The sequence below is a fragment of the Heliconius melpomene genome, chromosome 18 (assembly GCF_056956725.1).
Source record: "Heliconius melpomene rosina isolate 202511_hmr_F chromosome 18, ASM5695672v1, whole genome shotgun sequence".
NCBI classification, from domain to species: Eukaryota; Metazoa; Arthropoda; class Insecta; order Lepidoptera; family Nymphalidae; genus Heliconius; species Heliconius melpomene.
The window spans coordinates 1,252,369-1,269,806 of NC_140406.1; the positions used below are offsets into that span (position 1 = coordinate 1,252,369).

At 32.9% G+C, this 17,438-nt stretch overlaps 1 protein-coding gene across 2 annotated transcripts; it reads left to right on the forward strand.

Moving 5' to 3' along the window:
- The first annotated feature begins 400 nt into the window (after positions 1-400).
- On the forward strand, positions 401-17,107 carry LOC146529124 (uncharacterized). 2 transcript variants are annotated; one of them, XM_085202059.1, is made up of 15 exons: positions 401-1,033; positions 1,106-1,360; positions 2,197-2,343; positions 2,552-2,668; positions 3,561-3,711; positions 4,027-4,222; positions 4,705-4,853; positions 5,142-5,271; positions 6,618-6,762; positions 7,480-7,572; positions 7,949-7,984; positions 13,589-13,673; positions 14,317-14,532; positions 14,611-16,204; positions 16,786-17,107. In XM_085202059.1, the coding sequence occupies exons 1-15, from the start codon at positions 689-691 to the stop codon at positions 16,931-16,933; spliced, it is 3,807 nt and encodes a 1,268-aa protein (XP_085058185.1). In that variant the 5' UTR covers positions 401-688; the 3' UTR covers positions 16,934-17,107. The 2 variants fall into 2 exon arrangements, with proteins under 2 accessions (XP_085058185.1, XP_085058184.1); XM_085202058.1 differs by having other exon boundaries at positions 14,317-16,204.
- Positions 17,108-17,438: the final 331 nt, after the last annotated feature.

Genomic DNA, 17,438 nt, shown 5'->3' on the forward strand with positions numbered 1-17,438 from the left:
GATGAGAAAAAAAACTGTAAAATAGTCAATATAATTTAAAGTTTCATATAATAAAAAAATAACTTACTTAATAGTAAAGCGTCAATAAGACATCTTTTAGTATGTCTAAAGGAATATTTAATTTCATTTCTTTATTAATCAAAAAGAAAAAAAAGTCGAGGCGTATTCTAGACGATTACAGGTATTTTATAAAAAAATTATGTCTTACTAAATATTACTAGATAAACTTCGTAATATCATGTGTTACCATTTTTGAATATTTTGTTTACCATTCGTTGTCATTGTCATTGTCATCATGTGATTTCATATTCAACTTTGACTTAGAGTAATTTTTAAAGGGTGACTCCTTTAAAAATTACTCTAAGTCAAAGTTCAAATTAGCAAAAAAACACATTAACCCTTTTTTTGTAGATCGTTTAATTTCCAATATCAATATCTATCGAAGAATATAATATATTAGTTTTAATACTATTACAAGTACTTGTATTATTTTTAACGAATTTTTCTTTTAAGTTTCATATGCTGTTTTTTGCTTTCCTGAGGTTGGCAGCACTGGATAGGAATTCAGAATTTTTCAAATCAAATAGTGAACCGTTGATCGTTAATGTTGGTTGGCTTTTTCTTTAGTTTTATTATAAATGTTATATAAAGTATAGATATTAGAATATAGAACAACGACTTTAATACCATGTCAGACTCAAGATATTCGGATAACGAAATATCGGGAAGAGATATACCTTCTTTTATTGAACCTAGGCCACCTGTAATACCAAATCCTTTTTTGAGGTCCAAGCTCAATTTGTTATCAAAACTATATGAGGAAGACTCAGAATGTGAAGAACCAGAGTTAGTCCAAGTATATCTAAGATTAAAACCGTGCTATAAACCTAGTAATCTTTACGAAATTCGATCCGACCGGTGCTTAATTACATCGCTGGACACCACTACCGCTGGACATGGGAGACGAACTCAACATAATGTATCCAAAATGTATACTTTCACTCATATATTTGGACCAGATTCAAGACAACAGGTTCGTAATATTAAATATAATAGAATGAGCAAACATTTTGATACATTAAAAACATTGTAAATATTTTTTTAGGAACTATTTGATAGTGTCGTTAAAGACAACTTAAAAAAGCTTCCCGAAGGTCACAACTTTACTCTCCTTACATATGGAGCATCTGGATCCGGCAAGACCTTTACACTTATGGGCACTGTCTCATCACCTGGCCTGATACCGAGATCCCTAGAATATATTTTCAAAGTAGTTGATGTTGCTCAAAGTCCAGAACTTAAGCCAGCAGATAGAGGTGCTGAAAGACTAACCTATGCACAACAGAATTATGAGTTACAAGTATGTACATGAATAAGTAATATAAATATAAAAGATTGTTGTCATGTAATCTACACCTACAGTAGGATCTCACTCTTCTCAATTTGAAGACAGACTGAAATTATTGCAGGGCATTGGTTTGTGGTGATCATTGTCCATTCATTTTTTTTATTTATATATGTATATAATTTATTGTAAATGTCAGTTTCCCACTGTATCTTACACACATCAGGGTAGGCAGAGGGAACCTAGTGTTATGAGACTCCATTCTGCTCTTTCTGCTTAACTGTGGAGGTATTGCTTGTTGAGGGACAGAACTCAATGCCGCCCTTCGCCTCAACACTAGAGTAAAGAAATGGAAAAATAAACAAATAAATATTTCTCTTCCTCAAGTGGGGATCGAACCCACAACCGTCGCGTTACAGTCACACTCATGTGCCGCTGCGCCACGACGTAAACATGCCATTGAAATTCAGGTGCACAAGCCTAGCATGAAGAAAGACTCCCGCTTGTCCACAAGTGCCAACTGATCCTTTCTATGAAACTGGTTAGTGCTCCAACAGGTGGCCACGGATGGGATTTTACTCACTGAGATGCTAATATGGCGTCTCGCTCACTACTAATAAACATGTAAATCCTATTGTAAATTACCCTTGAGTCTAATTTCTATTCTAATCCTTCCATAATCTTACCTTCTATGCTTTCTTATGAACTAAACTACGAGTTTTATATTATTTATTCCTTCTGTCTAGTTTTAGTATACCATAGCTTCCCAGGTTTACTGTGGATTGAAAGTTAATATAGCATAATTTAAATATTACCTATTAATATATACTTATATTACTTGTCTTTTTCAGTGGGTTAAACAGCTTAGACAAATTGCATCAAAGCAGGGAGGAGGCACAAATTGCAGGGATAAATATCGTAGAATGAGTGCTCAGTTAATTGGTGACTTTACTTCCAGTAATATGGACCTTTCTAATAGAAGAAGACACTATGTATGGGTAAGCATATATTTTAACATTTAAAAATCTGTGTCCACTGAACATAAAAAATAGGATTTAGACTCTTGTAGCACAGCAGTTCAGCATTATCATTCAGCAAGTAGTGGGAGTAAGCTTAAAAACATGTTTCACATTTTGTTTTGCTAGATATATAATAGATTTTTTTTTTGTTTTTTTGATTATTTATAAAATATTATTTTTTTAATAGGTCTCCTTTATAGAAATCTATAATGAAGGAATTTATGACTTACTGGTGCCCGGTGACAGAAAAAACTCTACAAAATTAGGTATAAGGGAAGATTCAAGTGGCAATGTATATGTTAAGGTAAAAAATAACAAATAATGACTTAAGAAAAAGAGTTTGATATCATTGTGATTCAGTGGGTCAATATCTAACTGTAATCACTGGTTGTAGCTTCAATTTTCACTTGAGGCAATGAGTTATCATCATTTCTTTGCTCTGGATAGGTAAAAAGTTAGGTAGGTTAAAAGAACAAGTATAAGAGACTAAGAAAATCAATGAAAATATATTTTTTCCCGACTGCTAAGGAAGGGTTATTTAGTGAAGTGGCACAGCAATTGACTATAAATGCAACAATTGTGGTTTTGATTTCCATTCGTAAGAATGATTTATTATTACTTCCGTGCTGTGGTAACAAAACAAAAGGCAATGTTGAGTTTCACTACTCAACACTCTGTGTCTCGATTTAAAATGGGTTGTATGTGGTGAACAGTGTTGTAACACTAAGTTCTCTCTGCCTACTCTGCTATAAGAGGGATACAATGTAAGTACAGTGTAAAAGGAGTAATTACAATATCTTTTATGGTAAGAGAGGTAGGGGGAGACCTCGGTTGACTTTCAAAAACAGAGTATCAAAGATACTGGAGGAAAATCACGTAAAAAACATGAAGACTCCCTGTGGGCATGTATGAAGAGGTTAATGACAGTGGGCGAGGCGTAAGAGGTATATAGAGACGGAAGCATTTGGCTCTCCGTTCTCTGACTACTCTGCTAGCTATAAAGCGTATTGTATAAATATAGAAATATATGTATCTAATAACGTTACTACTACTCTAAGTAATGTCTAAAGAAAAAAAAAATATTAAAACAAATGGATGACAAAAGGTACGGACCATAAGTCTGTAGTGTAAGAAAGAATAAACAATAAAAAAAGGGATAAAGCATGAAGCTAAGTTACAATTTTCCAATTTTCAAGGGAGCAATTCAAACATTCGTGAAGTCGGGTGAAGAGGCCTATGACGTCATGGTCGCCGGCAAGCACAATTTGCAAGTAGCGGCGACCGGCATTCACGCGCAGTCGTCGCGGTCGCATTGTATATTCACTATCACTATGATTACTGAGTCTGGTGAGTTTTTAGTTATATGTGTGTCATTAAATTTTAAACTAATATAATAGTAACTCTTTTTTTTGTTGAGTAGCGGAATTCAATGCCAGATGGAGGATTAAACTAAATATTTCATTTAGTCGATTGGGATCGAACCTATAACATGTCACATTTACAGTTGTACACTTGCCTCAACACAACACACTCATAATTATGAAAAAAATTAACCTAGCAGGATTTTTATGTTTTCTTAATAAGTATTTTTCTTTCCATAGTGTATAATAACATTTGAAAATGTTAATAACACTAATTGTACTTATATGTATTTGATTGTAGAAGACGGCGTCCGCTCGTCGTGCGTGCGGCTGTGTGACCTGGCAGGCTGCGAGCGCGCGTCGCGCACTCGCAACACAGGCGCGCGCATGCACGAGTCGCGCGCCATCAACACCTCGCTGCACGTACTCGAGCGGTGCCTGCGCGTGCTGCGCAAGAGGAACCACCCGCAGGCTGCTGCCGCCCTGGTGCCCTACAGGTGCGTGCGCGCATGCATTCAGACTCCATTTCCCCAGTTACAATTTATTATTCTGGTTTGTTAATTATGTTAGAAGCTGTCGTGTCGCAATTAGCAATTGGATTGGGAATTCATGATTTTCATCTTCGTATCTTAACAGATTGAGTGCAGCAATTCTGTTACACTTCACGCAATATCTCGTATATGGAAATTTCATTTATCTCATTACACTTAGTTCTGATAGACACCTTGTTTTGCAAGATAAAATGTAAAATTGAAATAGAAAAACACGACCACACAATGACCTGAATTCTACGACTTTTTATAAGTCAATTACTTTTGTTGTATTTATAATAATAATAATAAAGCCTATTATTGTCAAAAATAATACATTTATACAATTATATTCATAAATTAAATTTAAATATTTCTTTATATTATATCTATTGTTTTGATGTGCTTCATTGCATCTTCAAGCCGCTTTCAATTTTTCTCTCTTTCAGAGAATCAAAACTTACACGCCTACTCGGCGCCGGTCTATCCGGTTCCCGAGGTGAGGCTGTCAGTATGGTTGTCACACTTAACCCTGCTCCGGAGTACGCTAATGAGACCCGCCATGTGTTACAGTTGGCCGCTGTTGCTAAGGATATACGTATGTTTTAGTTTGTGCTATTTACTGTTATGTCGTTCACAATGCGGTGTTAAGTTCCGATACTCAATTTAATTTTTCGAAGTTTAGTAGGAAGGTGTTGAGTGGAGTATCTTAACATTAGGTTGCTTGTGCCAAAAAATTACTTATATCTATTAATGATTACAAACAGTTTTTATAAGTCTTTATTAAACTTTACATATCAAATTATTAAACGTAACTAAACGCTGCGCTTTGCAAGTTGAGCAAAATAAGTAATTGTATTGAAATTTTTTTGTTGGTTTTTTTTAGAAATAAACAACACAATGTCTGAGTATCCCAGCTCATTGGAAAGCAGTACACAAGAAGCAACAATCACATCTAGCACTGAAATTATGAAACTAAGAGCAGATAACGAAAGATTGCACTTTGAATTGGTTCAGTAAGTTCTATTATTATTATAAAATATATAACAATAATATTTTTTTTATGTTGTTGGAATTCGAACCCAAACTAAGTAAATATCTTGACAATTTAGATTTAAATGTGATCAAATATAACATTTTCAAATTTATCACTAGGTAGCCTGAGCCCGTCGTTTCGGCACAGAGTGTAACTGTAAACATTGTGGGTTGTGGATTCAATCCCTACTCGTGGGGATTAATACTCGTAGTTATTTTTTTATTTATTTTTTTCTTTCTATCCATTTACGATCAGCCAACGGCTATAATTAAATTTTATGTATATCTAGATTAATTTTTGGAGATGAATCTATCCTGTGATGCATCATCTCATTCTACAGTTATGCTTCTTTATATTGAATCAAGTCTGCATTGCTTTAGTCGATGTATGTTTTCATCTATATTGATCTCACTGATCAACATAGATGAACCTTGCAAGTTCATTTTTATGATGTTCCAATCTCATTTTATATGTGATGCATGATATATTTATCTGTTCCTTGAAAGTAGATACTTCAAGATATTCGTGGACTTTTGTATTTCTTATGAACCATGGAGCACTAGCAATTATTTTTAAGGCTTTATTTTGGAAGCATTGGAGTATTTCTATATTGAAGTGGCTTGCTGACCCAGAGTTCAATGCCATAAGTCCAACTAGGTTTTATAATAGTTTTGTAAATTAAGATCTTATTTTCTAATGTGAGTGAAGACTGTCTCCCTATTGGCCAGTACATATCCCCAAATTTCTGATTTGCCTGTTCTCTTTTTGCCTTGATATGGTCTTTCCATGTGAGCCTCCTGTCCAGATGCATTCCCAGATACTTTACTGTTTTTTGCTGAGGTACATCATATCGTTTAGTTTCACTGGTGGGCCGTCTCCTCTTTTAAGTGTGAATGTCACATGTATAGACTTAGCAGCACTTGCTTTTATTCTCTATTTTTTGAACCAAGTTGCGACTTTATCTAAGTGTTCTTGAAGTTTTGCAGACGCTATGTTTGGATCTTCTTGAGAGTAGTGCCGTACCGTCAGCGTAAGTAGCACTCGTAGTTATTTATTGTGATATTTGTGATAGCTCATTATCATTGCGATACTGTGGTAGACAAAGAGTGGTGTTGAGTTCCGCCATTCAAAACGCAGTGTTTTGTAAGTTCATCAGTAGGTGTGTAACAGAGTGCCCCCCTCTTGCTTTTTACGTGACCTTCCTTCAGTATCTGTCTTTTCGAAGATCAACCGACGTCTCCCCCTAGCTCTCTTTAGCTACCTAAAGAGGTAGGGGCTACCCCTCTTACCTCAATACTTATTGACATTTAATTTTATTTTTTTCAGAGCCCAGTCCTGTATAAAAGAACTGCAATCTTGTATGGATGAGAGGCAGGCGACTGAGGCGGACACCATGAAGGAATTGGTTGAAGAAACCAAGGCTATCACTAGAGATTATTATGAAATTCAGATAAAAATTTTACGAGACGAAGTATGTATTTAAAATTTATTACTACTAACGCTGTGCGCGCGATACTGCTACCACTACCTACCTACCTATGTTTATGTGTGTTGTGGATTAGATTTTCACTTAAGGACCATTAGAATTCCATACAATTCAAAGAAAAAAGGAACCCTTATAAGATCACTTTGTTGTCTCTCTGTCTGTCAAGAGCCTTTACCTCATGAATGCTCGGATATATCGAGTTGAAATTCAATCCATATACCTAGGTATAGACCTAGGTATAGCCCCACGATTTCCTGAAAAAAAACGTATTTCTACGTTGTCTTTAAAAAGATATGGCCGTTTATATAGCAAAAAACACGTATTTCGACAATATAAAGGGAATTGAAATTCGTAGGGTATTTCCGGTTGACCTATAATTATGAAATTTGGCACCTAGCATCTATAGGTAGTACTACTAGTTCAGGAAAAATCTGAAAACTATACATTTGTGGTTAAGTCCTAAAAAATAATAGCCTTAAAAGAGGGACAAAAATTGGTATTAAAGACGGTAGTTTTAAGTGAGGTATCAGATGAGAGGGCTCTGGCTAAGCTATGCATAAGCTAAGAATTTCAGAAAAAGCTTGAGTCGTCCAATTTTTACATGGAACCCTCGGTAGGCGAGCCCGCCTCGTGATTGTCTTGTTTTTTTTTAATTTTTGATGCAATAAATTACGAAATTATATACATTTTTTTTTATTACAGATGGAACAAATGGAGGAAGAATATGAAAGTCGTCTCAATAAAACTGTTAGTGCTTCCAATGGTGAAACACCGTTGAAGAATATGCAACTTAAGGTTAATAATAAATTACTAACTTTATCATGTTGAATCTTTTAAATATATGTATATTTATATTACAATTTAAATTTACATATTAAGGCAAGAAAGTATATTACACATATGAACATTTGAACGTAACAGAATTCGAACCGACGCCTTTTGGAAAGTGTTCAAGCGGTTTTCGTCAATTGAGCTATACATTCCTTTCATTTCAACTTCTTTTTTTGTCATAAATTGTCTTATTAAAAAAGATTAGATAAAATAAGATAAAAACTTTTCATTCCTGCTGTATGCGGAATATAACGTGAAGCTAAGAAAACTACATAATAAACCATTTTTAGTATCACTTACATCACTACTATAATTAACAAAATGATGATTTTACTTACAGATCAAGCAACTGATGACTGAAAATGCTATCTTAGAGGTAATACTTCCATTTTAATTTTATTATTTATTACTTTATTGAAAGCAAATGACTTACACTTTTAAAGTGTTATTCTACTGTTAATAATAAAAACTAATAAAACATAACGGGATTTGACCGCGCCTCTTGGAAACCGTCCGAGAGCTGTGACCACTAAGCCATACATTCTCATCGAGCTACATCGAAGTTCTTACACGTTTTTACGACTTAATAGCGTCCTCTCTGGCTAAATGATAATTCCAAGTAATTCTATTTGGGCAGCGGAAATTTTTTCTTTCTTCTTTCCTACAGAGATGCTAACAACATACATAGGTACAACCTTATAAGAATTTGAACGTATTAAGTCGAGATCCCAATGCATAAATTTGCAGGGATCTGTTTTTATTATGAAACTTATATTTAAGAATAATACATGATTAGTAGAATAGAGTAGGGTTCTTCTAGGGTTGCCTAGAAGAACCCTACCGCAATCACCTTTAATTAAACTTTTTCGTAATGCGTTTATAGAGAAAATTGAACTCATGCGTTTTTTATGTGAAATCAATGGTTGCCAGTTCTCAATCTGCCGCAAAGGGTTGTCTGGTTTAAACAGGTCACTTAATGCTAATAATTTGCACTCATGTGTTTTTTTTATGATTTATATATTAAATTAAAGCTTATTTTTCTCAACACTATATAACACATGGTTTCCTGGAAAATTACTGCCGCAAGCAGGAGTTGCCATCATTTCAAATATTTTATTCCTCTTCCGTTTAATGTTGAGAATAGACAATGAATTCTATTAATCATGTATTATTCTTAAATATAAGTTTCATTAAAGAAACAGATCTCTGCAGATGTAAGCAATGGAATCTTAAGCCATAGTTTCCAAGAGGAGCGTTCAAATCCCTCTACGTTAAATTTTTTATACGCTTTCAAAAATCTAAAATTAAAATGTTGGACAGACTACACTTAAATGTACAATACTTGTGGTTAAAGAGTTTATTTATTTCTCAAAAGAAATTACATTTCACTTAAAGAGAAATACAGAGTTATCTTAAACAAATACATATTAAACAATGTGAGCGTCGGAATCAGCAAAAACATGGTAAATAACAAAAAGAAAACAATATCAAATACTCAATTAACAAATGTAAGTGAAAGAGGGTACATTGAGATAATTTAAACATATTGACCATGACCGTTTACAATAAAGTTAGGTTTACCCACATTTTAAGAAGTCACAATACAGGGTCGGATTCTACTTAATTTTTAGAAGATGCTCCTTTAATTTAGTTTTAAAATTATACATTTTTTTCGATGTTTTTATATCTTGAGGTAATTTGTTGTAAATTTGTGCTCCTTCATAAATAATAGATTTTTTGCCATAATTGGTTCTTGTTTTTGGTAAGTATAAATTATTTGCACTTCTAAGTGGTCTCTTTCCTATTTGTTTATTGGTCAGAAAAGATAGCTCCGATTGTAAATTGTTTTGTAAAATTTTATGAATAAGAATACATGTGTTATATTGATATAGTTGACGAATATTTAAAATTTTAGTTTCATTATATATCTTATTTGTAGATGTTAATGGCTTGAAATGGAAAAGCAGCTTTATTATTTTATTTTGAATAATTTGCAAAGATTTAAAGTTAGTTTTAGCAGCAGCTCCCCATATTTCAACTAGATAAGTTAGATTTGACTGAACTAATGAGTAATATATTGTATAGCACACACTACGAGGCAGACAACGATAGATACCACGCAACGAACCAAGTAGGGAGGATAACTTAGATTTAATATTTTCTATATGCACCGTCCATGTCAGGTCACTGTCCAAGGTTAGACCTAAATATTTTTCTGTGCTAGTTTTCTTGATTTCTGTGTTATTTATAGAAAGTGGGGTAAAATTGTGTATTTTTTTATTTTTAGCTTTAAATATTATATAGTGAGTTTTTTGTATATTTATTGTTAAAAGATTACATTGGAACCATCGGCTTAATGCATTAAGATCTTGTTGGGCGTGTTCCGCAATATCTTTCAAGGAATGCCCAAAATAAAAAATACTCGTGTCATCTGCATAGAGTGTAAGTTCGCCATGAAGTGATAATTCACTGATGTTATTTATATATACTAAAAATAACAGGGGCCCGAGTATTGATCCTTGGGGTACACCGAAAGTGATCATATGTGTCGAACTCTGATATTTATCAATTTTTACTATTTGTAGACGATTTGTTAAGTAAGATTCTATTAATTTATAAGCAGTACCGGTGATCCCTATTCCTCTAAGCTTCTTTAATAGAATGGGGTGACTTACAGTGTCGAAGGCCTTTTTCAAATCTATAAATATTCCTAAGCCTATATGTTTAGCATCTATATTTCTTTTAATTTTCGTCACTATGTCTATTGTTGCGCATAAAGTATTTGAATTCGTTTTAAAACCATACTGACGTTTAAAAATAAACCCAATCTGGGATAAATACTTATCTAGTCGATTGTAAATAACTTTTTCAAATATTTTTGAAACAACAGGCAAAACAGAGATGGGCCTATAATTACCGGGGTCAGATTTTACACCAGACTTTTATATTGGAGTAACTTTTGCAATTTTCAAAGCATCCGGAAAAGTACCTTCATCTAGACATTTATTGATGCAGTCTGTCAATTCTCCAATAATGTATTCCTTCAAACACTTAACTACTTTTGTACTAATACCATCTATTCCAATGCCTACGTTTGAGTCTAAATTATCAATAATTCTAGATTTTTCGCTTCTACTACAGTGTGTTAATGTTGACAAATTATTATTATATTTATGACTACTTACGGTAAAAACTGTACTATTATGAAATTTATTAGGAATCTGAGTAGCCAAAACGGAACCAATGGTGGCAAAAAACTTATTAAAATATTCACATATTTTCGTACCATCAGTAATTAAGCCTGTACTAGTCATTAATTGTGGGGGCACACAGTTTGATTTTATTTTATTATTAGATAATGTATGAATAAGGTTCCATACTTTTTTAGGTTTATTTTTACATCTCGCAAAAGAGTCAACGTAAAAATTCCTTTTATATTTATTTATGTTAGTTGCCGTAACCGTCTTCTGTCTTGCATAATCTCTTTCTAAGTCAGAATTATTTGAATCCATTTTAAATTTGCGCCATGCTTCATTTCTTGATTCGATATCTGCTAAAATGTCTTTATTAATCCAATCGGCTTGTGGGAGATTTTGTATTTTAGATTTGATCACCTTATGTTTTTCTTTTATTTGGTTAATGGCTTTATGGAGATTAGTAAATGAATGAGAGTCCGAGTTGAAGGGGTAAATTTCAGCATTTTCTCGTAAAGCATCGTAATTAATAGCTTCGTACTGAATTCGTTTGGGTGGTTCAAGTGTATATTTTTTCATTGCAAGAAATATCTGCATGTGGTCTGAGATTGCAGAGTCAGTCAAAGCTAGATGGTAAGTTTTATCTTTAATATTCGTTATTATATGATCTAAAATAGTATTACTAGAAGTTGTAGTACGAGTTGCAAATTCTTTGTCAATTTTATTCAATACAGTATATCCACATTCAGTCAGCATAGTTCTGTATCGTGTTACTTCTTTATTATTAGATAATAAGTTTAAATTAAAATCACCAAATACAATAGCTCTTTTTTTCTGATTAAGTTCCTCTTCAAGGTCATTTATGAATTGATTAGTATTCGTATCACCTGGTTTGTAGATTATTCCAATATCAAGATTAAGCTTTTTTACGTGAATCCATAAGTAGTTGTTACCGTTAGTATATTTTTCACTAGTGTAGTTATGTTCCAGGTCGTTATGTACAAAAATAGATACTCCACCACCTCTTCCAGATGTTCTAAAATTGAAATAATGAGTGTAATGGGGTATCTGTATTCTGTTCGCCTCTTGTTCGGATTTTATCCAAGTTTCAGTTAATAAAATAAACTGTAGTTTTATGCTTACACATTTTATAATACATTTTAGTTCATCTAGTTTTCCTGGTTTGACTATACTTCGAATATTGGAGTAGAGAAAGTTTTGTGTGTATAAATTCTTCTTTAATTGATCATATGTGTTTACTATTCCATAGGTTATGCTAGAGGTTTTATTTTTTATTGTAGTTACAGGAGTGTTGTTAAGTAAGTTTATTGAATTTTGTAGTTTTTTGGCGCTTTTATTATTTTAGGATATCCATTTTTATATTTAATAATCAAGTTATCTTCACCATTTTGCTGCCGCTTTTTTAGCTCTTCCTTAACTTTTTTTATGTGTAATTGTTCTATTTTAGTTTTATCAGGATATATCTTTATATTTTTATCAGTTATATTATATTTTTCACGTAGTAACAGCTTAGGTATTGAACTTGAGTCGAAGCACACTTATAGGTCGATCTAAGTTCGGTTTATATTTTCCTATTCTTATAATGTACTTTGGAGATGGAATATCCTTACCTATGGAGTCGAGAACAGATGAAACTTCATTTTTATCGTGATTATATCTTGTTTCACGCTTTTCTAAATGTAACTCTCTAATTCCTACAATAATGATATTCTTTTCCCGTTGATACCTTTCTTGAACTTCACGTATGATGTTCTCATTGATTGGTGAGGAGACCGTTGTAGTTTCTCTCGAAGATGCATTTTTTAATAAAATAATTTCATCCACCACATTTTTCAGCCTATTTTCAGTCTGTGTGTTTTGCTTTTTTATTTCTATTAATTCGTTTATTATCTTCTTGTGCTCTACAGTAAGAAATTCTGTAGAGGATTGAATAACATTTATCTGATTTTTAATTTGGGATGTGTCTTCCCGCATAGCCATCATATGTTCTTTTTGTATATTTGTAAAATCGGTAATTAATTTTGTTATTTCATCTCGAAATTTAGTTAGTTCCTTTTTGCAATCACAGTCCGTCTCTGGTTGCCTACGTTTCCTCAACGTTACTTGCCGATCCGCTACCTCGTTTGACTTCGAGCCGGCGGCACGTGAACCTCCACTCGGCGACTTATTCATGTTACACAATTTTTTTTCACTTTTTGATAGTATTTCCAAGTTATTAAGGTGCACTTTTGAATAGTGGTGTGGTAAGAAGAGTTTAACAGTTGGTTTTTATAATTGTCTCGCTTACTCGAAAGTGAAAGGCAAAACTCACGTCTCGATCCAGCAGAACGTCGTAAATCGCATGAACCAACTTGAAGTAAATGAGTCCTTATTTAAGTAGCACTATGATCGATTTTACTGCAGTTATAATTTATTAAAATAGAAAAAAGCTCGCAACACGTCCGCTCTCAAACGCTGCACACAATTTAAAAAATACTTCTGTACATATACTTGTCAACCATCTTTTTGAACAACAACATCTTTTTGAAGGCTGTACCGACTGATTCCAGGATGGTTTAAAAATATAATTGGACCCAATAGGTGGCGCTACAGACAATGTATTTTGTGATACAGTAACTAAGCTATGAGAACACTAGAAACACATAAATAAAATTTATTGTGAAGCTCCACTTTCAAACAGTTGATAAATAAAATCTTCACTACCCCAAATATGTTAATTTCGTTTTATATAGCAAATAATGCAATTATTGTTTTTTATTTGTTAGGAAAAATATACCGCTGAAAAATTGGCACGGGCTCGAGCTGAGGGGGAAGTGCAACATTTGCGCGCTTGTATAGATGAGAGAGATGGTAAATTGATTAAACATGAACACATTTCTTAATAATCTAAAATATATTAAAAAAATATAATTATAACGAAAATTCGAAAAAAAATCCTCTAAAAATAGCCAGAAACTGGGAAATGAAGTGCGGCAGAAAACAACTCCGCGGTTTGTCTCGTTACCAGAGCGAGAAAATAAAACATTGAATATTGCAGTTCCCTGAGTAGAAATCGAACCCACAATCGTGGCATTTATACGTTTGTGGTTTTGCGCCAAATCGCAACTCGCAAGTAACTTGCGAGTTAAGGCGTAGGTTCGTAGCGCAGAAATATACTTAATTACTAAAAAATATATAATCATACATTTATGCATGTTTGAGGCCGTCGTAACGCAACGACACGAAGGTGTGACTAACACAACGGTAGTAGGTTTGATCCCCACTTAAAGAAATGAAATATTTATTTACATTTATATTATCATTTCTTCGCCTTGGCGTCTAGGCAAAGAGCGGCGTTGAGTTTCGCCACTCAACACGCAATGCCTCTAGAATTCGGCGGAAAATGGGGAATGGAATGTCTTAACACTAGGTTCCCTCTATCTACCCTGCTGTTTGCAGGATACAGCGTAAAGCTGATTAGATTTGATTTTTTATTTCTACATTTATGTTCCAGAAAAAACAGATGAAGATATACCTATGAAAGAAGATTTAGTAGACCTATGTGATAGTGAAGAAAGTGACGATGACGACTCTTGCAATGAAAGCCTAGAACCTATTTTTAAAAGAGAAGACATGAATCGTTCAAGAATGATACATCAGAGTGCTATTATTGACGAAAATAGTTTTAGTAGTGACCACTCGGACAATAGTGTGTTAAATAAAACCTATGGTACTCTAAAAGATGAAAATATCAATAATAGTAATGGTAATGATTGTACATTTGAAACTGATAATGATGTTGTTGCAGGGGAAGTTGTTACAACTGAACTAAATATTGATGTTCATAATAATATAGAATTTAAAAATCATATAAAATTATCAAGAGAAACATGTCTTGTAGAAAATAACGACAGTTTTGTAAATGATAAGAAAAAGGTATTAGTAAGTACATTAAGTAGAGCTAGTAACGAAGACATTGTTGTAGATATTGATGATAAAACGAAAACTAATAAAAATAGAAATTCCTTTAAAGATAGTTCGTTAGAAACAGTTGATAATAACAAACCGAATACATTTGTTAATAATATAATAAATTCAATCAAAGAATCTAATTTGAGTATTCAAAGTAATAATTCATTAGCTTCATTCGAGAAGTTAGAAGAAGCGACGAAAATTGATACAGGTACAAACTCTAATGTCACTAGCTTTTTCAATATTAAAATACTAAAAGAGAAACGTAATTTTTTTAACTATGACGATGTACTGAAGTCTCTTGAAAAACCAGCGACCGTTGTTAAAAGTAAAGACAAGAAAATATATTTTGATAATTCTAATAATAATTATACTTCTAATAATGATAATGAGAAAATTAAAATTGATGATTATCGTTCACCATCTATCGTAAAAGAGGATGTTACTAATGACTATGAACCCAGTATGATCAAAAAGTTGTTAGGACAAAGTATTACAAACCAAAATGATAATTTAAATGCTCTACAAAAAATTAGGACTTGTGATAAGAAAAATGATTCTATAGATTTATTTGAAGCACTCGATTCGCCTCAAGCGTGTAATAAAAATAAAGTAAACGATGATATTGAAAATATCAGAAAATCTGTACAAAATGTTGCTATAATACAAGAAGATGCAATAGTTTGTGGAAATATAGAACATAATCAAGAAATAGTATCAAATGACGAACTAAATAATGTAGAAGAAACTAATGAAAATAAACATGTAAAAGAAATAGTTAATGACGTAGATGTTGAAAGTAATAATGACAATACGATAAAAAAAGAAGAAGCTATAAAAATATCTTTAGAAAAATCAGATGACATTGAAATAGTAAGCAATGATGAAACACAATTACTGATAAATAATACAAAGTCAGATAACACATCAGATGAATTTGAAAATATTTATAAAGATATAACAGCACCGAGAGCTACCGAATTCGACTTACTCGTATCACAAGAAATTAAAGATACTACAATAGATACTACTACTAACAATGAAACAGAAAATGAAGACTTAAAATACAATTTACGACAAAAATCTAAAATGGATAAACCTAAAAATGAAACGAGGAGAGGAAAGAAAGTATTGGAAAGTTCTCCACCAAAATGCGAAAAATCTAAAACAAGAAAAAGAAATTTGAGACTACGACGTCAATGTGGAGATAATTCTGAAGATGGATCTAAAGATATAGATGAAGATACAAAGAAAAGAGATATAGAAAAAGCGAAATTAAAAGATATAATAAACTTACAGAACGAATTCTCTGACGTGACATTAGATAAACCGGCTCCCGACAAAGAGTTCAAAGATATACCATCGCCTGAGAAAAATGATAATGAGAATCTAGCGCCGATACTCGGTATACAGAGTTGTCCTGCTAAAAGGTAAATATATATTTGTTAAGGCCGTCGTGGCGTAGCGGAACAGCGTGTGTCTGTAAACGCGAAGGCTTTCCCCTTCAGGAAACAGCTATTTACATTTTCTGGCTCTGGTAAGATAGACTTAAGTTTCGCCGCTCGACATAAAGGAAGAAGAACATGTAAAGAAGCTCCTCAACAACACTTAATCAAATTGGGAGATAAAAAGTAGCATAATCGTAAATGTCAATACAATAAAGTGTAGTAACATAATCTTTAAAAAAAAATTCGGTAAATTTATATTTATTTGTACTTACTTCAATATAGATAGATTGGAATGTGCAACCTTCTCAAGTGACTCTTCAATACAAAAAAAAACAATATTACAACCGATGAATAAATATTTGAGGCCGTCGTGGAGCAATGAGACTAATCGAGATAGTTGTGGGATCGATTACATTTCTCCGCTCTAAAAGACAGCGTAATGTTGAGTTCCATCATACAATGTTTCTAAAATTGCCGGTCTGCCTTAATACTGGGCTCCGTTATCCTACTGTGCTATCCGTTAAAAATATAAGTTGATATTAATATATATTTTTTTCTATCAGTACATGTATAACTCGGACTAGGCGAAAGTTATTCACACCAAGACCTGAGCCTTTAGAAGAAAGCATGGAACAATCTACCAACAGCAACGAAAGGCTGCGTGTTCCAAGACCTTCGTATCATAAAACTAGAGTGCGACGCAAGCTTTAAAAAATAAAAAGTTAATGCTATTAAATGTTTTGCGTGGAGCGTGAACCATACACATTGAAATTGTCATACATGAAAAAAAATCTATGTTGGTTTTTCTTTTGTCTTAACTTAAATATCACATTAAAATGTTGACCATTATATTTAATTATGTATCAATAAAACTATATTATTGTTTCTTTTTTTTATCATTTCATGCCCATTCCATGTTGTCACAAATGATAAAAAAGCAAAATTCTATATGATACTCTGTATAGCTTAATTTTTATAGTTGCACTGTATAAGTAGTTGGTGGAAAATGGCGAACAAAGTGTCTACTGAGAATTGAATGAAATTAAATTAGTTTAATCTGATTTCGGGACCATGCTTTTATACACCATATTAATGGTGTATTACTTTTTGAGTGACAGAACTAAACGCCGCGCTTTTCTCGTCAGTTGTTACAGTCATTGCCGGAACAAGGGAGTAAAAATATTAAATCGTTGATTTCCCCAGTAAAAAACGAACC

What these genes read in the sequence shown, in the direction of transcription:
- LOC146529124 (XM_085202058.1), top strand. Translation starts at nt 689, where the DNA reads ATGTCAGACTCAAGATATTCGGATAACGAAATATCGGGAAGAGATATA. An exon ending in GAAGAAGACACTATGTATGG is followed by an intron (nt 2,344 to 2,551) that starts GTAAGCATATAT and finishes TTTTTTTAATAG; the next exon opens with GTCTCCTTTATAGAAATCTA. An exon ending in CAGAGTTGTCCTGCTAAAAG is followed by an intron (nt 16,205 to 16,785) that starts GTAAATATATAT and finishes TTTTTCTATCAG; the next exon opens with TACATGTATAACTCGGACTA.